The 7154-nt window shown below is 40.6% G+C and overlaps 1 protein-coding gene across 1 annotated transcript; it reads right to left on the reverse strand.

The window, feature by feature from the left end:
* Nucleotides 1–3304: 3304 nt before the first annotated feature.
* LOC107060429 (uncharacterized) lies at nt 3305–5657 on the reverse strand. Its single transcript, XM_015308394.1, has 5 exons — nt 5460–5657; nt 4554–5280; nt 4159–4340; nt 3886–4028; nt 3305–3743 (listed from the first exon to the last, which is right to left on the reverse strand). Exons 1-5 carry the CDS (start codon nt 5655–5657, stop codon nt 3305–3307), a joined length of 1689 nt encoding a protein of 562 aa, XP_015163880.1.
* Between the last annotated feature and the right edge of the window lie 1497 nt (nt 5658–7154).

A 7154-nucleotide genomic window follows, 5' to 3' on the forward strand; every position in this document is an offset into this window, starting at 1 on the left:
GTCATTACAAGAGAATCAATTAGATAAATGGCTAATCACAACGAAATGAAAAGAGTTCACATATTGTCTATGCAACTTCATTTGGTTTCATCGCAGCCGCATGTTCATGTTTGTTCAATTGAGAGCACCATTCAGGTCATTGGTATTGATTGAAACCGAGACTTGAATTTGTACAAAAACAGCCACTTTCAATCACAAGAGGTGGCGATGATTTTCGAAAAATGAAAATTTTTCGGAAGGGTCAAAATTATTTTGGTAGTTTAAAACAAAAAGGAGTCATACGCTCAAACATCCACAAAAAGCAGAGTAAACAAAATTTTAAATGGAACAGCCTAAATATATATACAAAACATGAACCCAAATAGCACACAAAAGGTGAGCCTCACCTCACCACAAATAAAAGCAATTTGTCCCCAAATGCAATTAACACATAATATCCAGAATGTAAAATAAAGAAAGACAGAGAGGGAGGTAAACAGGGGATCTTGTCTAAATAGTCGCTCCATCTGTTTGGGCATCAGTGCCCGGATTGTTGTGAGTCTACTTCAGGCTCTCATTTTATTTTCTCTCTGATTCAGCTTCTGTAGCGATGTTTGCCTCAACCATGTTATCCAAATCATCTGCTGCTTTGAAGGAAAGTATCGCATTGACGAACCCTCGAGCCCATGAAGGGACAGCAGGGTCACTGTGAATCTTCCTACTGGAACTCGCTTCTGTGCTCTCGCTCTTGTCAGTTCTTCTGAACTGTTGTGCTCTTATGTGTCTGGGTGGCATGTTCCTTCTTGCAACTTTTGGTCTGGCCATGTTTGCAAAGTCTTTAAGATAATGTTAGAACATATTTGACAACCAAAACAAAGACTTTCCTTTGCAGATAGACTAGATAATCCGCTCGGCGTGCCGCCGAATACATTCGGCAAGCCATAGAAAATTTGCCGAAGGGCGAGTAAGGTATTATTCGGCGATTCGCCGAATTCACTTGGCGATCCCCTGCTCCTCGCCGAAAGTTACAGCAGCCACAACAAATGAAGCTTGATATTAAAGGAGAAATGGGGTATTTATGTGAACCGTGGAGTGGTTCGACGATCTCATCACAGCTCGCCGAATCACCTATCGTACTTACTTTTGACATAATATTTTTTTTTCAAAATCGGCCCCGCAACCTCTGAAAACACAATTTAAGCAAATACCACCCATCTCACACATTAACTCGACTAGATACATCGGAGAGCAAGATTTCACAGTTTAAGCGAGATTATGGAACAATCAACACTTATCCAGATCTATCCAATCAGGGATGGTCAGCAGATTATAATAATATCGAAGAGTGTGTAAATGAGTACAACGTTGGCGAAATAATTATGGGTATTAAAAAGCTAACCTTTTGTACCAATTGAAATACTACCGAGAAGCTATGCGGCAATGTAATCCAAATCTGCGCACAAATCAATGAACCAAAATACTCCAGAAGTGCAAGAAATATAAAACTACAGTGCATGTGTGGGTTTTGAACAAATAAAAAGTGACGGAAAGTGAATGAAGTTGGAAATTTTAAACCTTTGGCTCAAAAACCGTCTAGGTTTCGCCCACTCAGCGACATTAGCCAAGCTCGCCTTCTCACTCGGTGAAACGCCGACTGCTTAGTTTCTCCACCAAAATTTACAGAACCTTTGGTTTACGAGGGTCCAAAAGGCGGTTTCCATCGTGATCACTAACATTGTTGGCGATTCACCAATAATTTCCACAGCTCTCCAAGTTTTACAGACTCCAATGTTGACGATGTCTAGTGTCAAATAATGGATAAGATCAGATTCGGCGACTCGCCGACTGGATCCATCACTCGTCCATCTGCAGTTTTCGTTCACTCTCCATACTTCCATATGCACAATCAGCACACCATTATTTTATCAAAGCAAAAGAAAGCAATAAATGGTTTTGGGTTGCCTCTCAAACAACGCCTTAGTTAACGTCATAGCACGACGCAACAGTGCCTTCTAGCGTCTTCCAAATACACTACTTCAACCAAAGAAATCTCTTGACAGTCCCTGAAGTATAATTTCAAACGTTGACCATTTACTTTAAATGGAGGTCCTTTCTGATCTGCAACTTTTATGGCACCATTGGTGAACACTCGCGTTACTTTAAAAGTCCAGACCATTTGGATTTGAGCTTTTCGGGAAAGAGTCTAAGTCGAGAGTTGTATAACAAAACCTAATCTCCTACCTTGAAGTCCCGCTTGAGTATCTGAGCATCATGCCATTTCTTCATCTTTTCTTTGTTGATAGCTGAACTTTCATACGATCTGAGTCTAAATTCATCCAGTTCGTTCAACTGCTCTACCCTCTCCCTTGAAGTTATTGAACAGTCCAAATTTAAAGCTTTCAATGCCCACAATGCTTTGTGTTCTAGCTAGACGGGCAAATGACAAGCCTTACCATAAACCAACTGATATGGAGACATACCGATAGGTGTTTTGTAAGCGGTCCGATATTCCCATAATGCATCATCGAGTTTTCTGGACCAGTCAGTTCTGTTGGAATTTACTAACTTTGCCAGGATGATTTTGATTTCCCGATTTGACACTTCGACTTGGACACTTGTTTGGGGATGATATGGGGTTGCTACCTTATGTTTCACCCCATATTTGCTCAGTGCCATTGAAAACCACCTATTACAATAGTGAGACCCCCCATCGCTAATGATTTCCCTAGGAGTGCCAAATGTTGCGAAAATGTAGCGTTTCAAAAATTGGACAACACTTTTTCCTTTGTTGTTTGGAAGTGTGATGGCCTCTACCCATTTGGAGACATAATATACAACCACCATGATATATTTATTTCCAAATGAGCTCACAGATGGGCCCATGAAATCGATCCCCCATACATCGAATGGCTCGACTTCCAAAATAGGTGTGAGAGCCAACTCATGCCTTCTAGACACACCGCCTTGCTGCTGACATTGAGAGCATTTCTTTGCAAATTCATGTGCATCGTTATGTAAGGACGGCTAGTAATAACCACTTTGGAGGACTTTAGCGGCAGTGCGAACACCACTATGGTGACCTCTTACTAGAGATGCATGGCAAGCATGGAGAATGCCTATTGCTTATTCTTCTGGAACACACCTCCTAATAACATGGTCAACACATTCTCGGAGCAAGTATAGTTCATCACAAAAGTAATTTTTTAACATCGAACATGAATCTCTTTTCTCGGTAAAAGGTCAGCTTCTCCGGAATCAATCCACTCACATTGTAATTTGCAAAATCTGCAAACCACGAGGTAGGTTTGAGAGATATAGCTAACACCTATTCGTCGGGTAATGTGTCGTCTATGTCGACCTCATGCCCGGCATCTTCCCTTCCTTCCAACCTTGACAAGTGGTTGGCCACTTGGTTTTTGGACCCTTTTCTATCTTTAACATCAAAATCGAATTCTTGTAATAGTAGCATCCACCTTATCAATCTTGGTTTTACATTTTTCTTCGCCATTAAGTAGCGGAATGCAGCATGATGAGTGTGTACTATTACTTTGGTGCCTAGCAGGTATGCCCGGAACTTTTCAAATGCGTAGACCACTACGAGCAACTCTTGTTCAGTGACTGTATAATTTCGCAGGGCACTATTCAGAGTCTTGCTTGCGTAATAAATTGGGTGAAATAGTTTGTTGAGCTTTTTCCCCAACACTACGCCCAATGCCATACCAATAGCATCATACATTACTTCGAAAGATTCAGACCAATCAGGACTGAAGATAATTGGAGTGGATACTAATTTTTCTTTCAAACCCTTAAATGCGGCCATACAAGCATCATCAAAATAAAACTTCACTTCCTTTTTCTAGGAGTTTGCATAGTGGATGTGCAATTTTTGAGAAGTCTTTAATGAACCTTAAATAGAAACCCGCATGACCCAAGAAGCTGCGAACACCCTTCACTGAAACTGGCGGGGGTAATTTTTCAATGACCTCATTTTTCGCCTTGTCAACCTCAAGCCCCTTTTGTGATACCTTGTGCCCAAGAATGATACCTTCCTTCACCATAAAGTGACATTTTTTCAATTAAGAACTAGATTCGTATCGGCACTTCTTCGGAGGACTTGTACTAAGTGTGCACGCATTCCTCAAACGTGTCCCCTACGAATGATAAGTCGTCCATGAATACCTCCATAGAGTCTTCAACCATATCCGCAAAAATAGACAACATGCAACACTGGAATATTGCTGGGGCGTTACAGAACCCGAATGGCATCCTTTTGAATGCAATTGTTCCATAAGCGCAGGTAAAAATGGTTTTCTCTTGGTATTTCAGTGCAACAGAGATTTGATTGTAACCGGAATACCCATCTAAAAAGCAATACCACCTCGTTTCTAATAACCGGTCAAGCATCTGGTCCATAAAGGGCATTTGAAAGTGGTTCTTTTTGGTCCATGAGTTAAGCTTTTGATAATCCATGCATACTCTCCACCCAGTTACTGGTCTTGTCAACACAAGTTCTCCTTTTGCATTTGGGACTATGGTTATACCTCATTTTTTTGGTACACATTGCACCCACTTACTATCTGCAATACGGTATATCACTCCCGTATCCAGCCACTTGATGATCTCCTTTTTCACAACCTCTTGCATTGGAGGGTTCAATCTCCGTTGATGCTCCACACTAGGTTTACATTCACTGTCAAGCCGAATCTTGTGAGTACAGACGCCAGGGGTAATTCCTACTATATCGGTTATTGTCCATCCAATAGCTTTTATATGCTTCTGCAATACTTCAATAAGCGGTTTCACCTGCCTTTCAACCAAATCGACTGTGATAATCACTGGTAAAGTATTATTGGCTCCTAAGAAAGAATATTTTAGATGAGAGGGTAGGGCTTTTAACTCTAGATTTAGAGGTTCTTCTGTTGATGGCTGTGCAGAAGGACTTTCTCTGTTTTTCAGGTCAATATCCAATTTGATTGGATTCCTTGAATACACTTCTAATCCTGATAAGGCAGCCACCACTTCCTCATATCCTTGAACTTTGGATTCATCATAACTGGCAAGTACAGATTCAAGGGGTTCATTTTTGCACATTAAATGGCTCACACTTGCCACTGCCTCAGCTATAACATCCTCAACGGAAACTACATGGATATTACTTTGTTGCTTCATGGATTTATAGATATTGAAGGTCACCTCATCATCGTTCACACGAAACTTCAATTTCCCGCTTTTGACATCCACCAATGCTCTCCCGGTAGCTAAGAATGGTCTTCCCAAAATAATGGTGATTTCAGCATCGATCTCGCAATCCAGAATCAAAAAATCAATCAGAAAGATGAAACGATCTACTTTTACCAATATCTCATGGAGTATCCCTATAGGGTGCTTGATTGATCGATCAACCATAAGGAGTCTCATTGTGGTTGCCTTTGGTTCACCTAAACCAAGTTGCTTGCATAGGGCATCAAGTTAATGCTTACTCCAAAATCGCACAAAGCTTTAGCGAATTGAAGCATGCCAATTGTGCACGGGATTGTGAATGCCCCAGGATCTTCTCTCTTGGTGATTGACTCATTTTTCATAATTGCGCTGCAACTTTGGGGTACCTCGATCGTTTCATACACCAAGTTCCTTTTCTTTGTAACCAGCTCTTTCATGAATTTGGCGTATCTCGGCATTTCTAACCATGCCTCCACCAGAGAAAGATTAATTGATAAGTTCTTGAATACTGACAATTTCTTTTGAACTTCTCATATTTATTCTTCTTTTCCAAACGTTGTGGAAATGGTGGAGGTATTTTGGGTAAAGGGTGCGTGACTTTTGGAACTTGATCATGTTGCTCTGCATCCTCTTGTGGTTCTTTGGCAAGATTTTGTGGAATAGGCAATTCTCTTTACTCTATACCTGTAACACTCCAAAAATCTAACGACCTAAGCTAGAGCCTAAATGATGACTAATGACTTAATGAGAGTAGAAATGATGTTTCAAGACTTAATATAATGTAACAAAATTGGTAAGAAAGTGTTAGTTCTAAAATGCCAAGAAACAACCACGACGTTCGGAAACTAATGCATTGAACTAGTGAGGTGCTAGGTATTGTGACTTGACTATAGAGTATAGTAGGTGGACTAAAGTTTGAAAAAGGGTTTTAAAATGTAAGATTTCATGTTTAGGGTTTAAACGTCCGGGTACGACTCCCCAAGGATCACCCAAGGGGTCCTGGAAGAGGACCCAAACTTGGAACCAAAAAGAAAGAAGAAGTTGTCCAAAACAGGTTGGACTCCCGAGAGGAAAACAACGAGACGTAGGTTGAATCACTCCCCGTGGAAGGGAGTCGTGAGTCCACACTTAGAATCCTCCAAGTGGCCTCCAAATCAACCCCCTCAATCCCTAACCACGAGCATGCAGTACGGTCCGTAGATCGACTCACGGTAAGTGGAAGGGTGTCGTGAGTTGAGACTTAGTCTCCTCACCAAGACCCTTGTCTGCACCCTCTCAGTACCAAACCACGAGTGGCCAACATGGCCCGTGGTTCAATCCACTCCCTATGGGTGGGGACTTGTGGATGGCACTCAAGCTCACTGCCTCCACACGGTTTAAGTGAGGGTAGTTTAGTAATTTACTAATTAATTGCTTAACGGTTAAAAATGGTTATAAATAGTTATTTTAGGTACTTTAGGATATTATTAAGTAATAACAAGTCTTCCACCTTATAACTCCAAATCACAAAAATCAAAACCCACTTCTCTCTAAAACTCTCTCTCTAAAGACTCTAGAATAAGAAGATTAAATTGGAGCTAGGGTTTCAAGGTTTCTTCCCAAATTTCTTGGAGTTTCTCCATTAATTCTCAAGGAATCAACTAAGGTATGGTTGCTCTTCACTCTTGGGATGTTATCCCCAAGAGACCCTCTCAAAATAATTGGATTACAAAGTTTCCCAAATTCTAGGTTTTTACTCAATTTCGCGGGTCACTTTCCAAATGTGTTTTCTTTTATAATGATTAATTATGGTTGTGTATTACGGTTTGTGGATGAATTAATGTAGTGTTGTTGGTTTTTGAACAAATCCCCACAAGACCCATGAATTTCCTTTATATCTTACTTTAAACCATAGTATGACTTTAATGGTGAATGAAGGATGAGAATCTTATATGTAATTGTGGAATTCATTATGG

Source organism: Solanum tuberosum, unplaced genomic scaffold, assembly GCF_000226075.1.
Source record: "Solanum tuberosum cultivar DM 1-3 516 R44 unplaced genomic scaffold, SolTub_3.0 scf00080, whole genome shotgun sequence".
In the NCBI taxonomy this organism is placed as follows: Eukaryota; Viridiplantae; Streptophyta; class Magnoliopsida; order Solanales; family Solanaceae; genus Solanum; species Solanum tuberosum.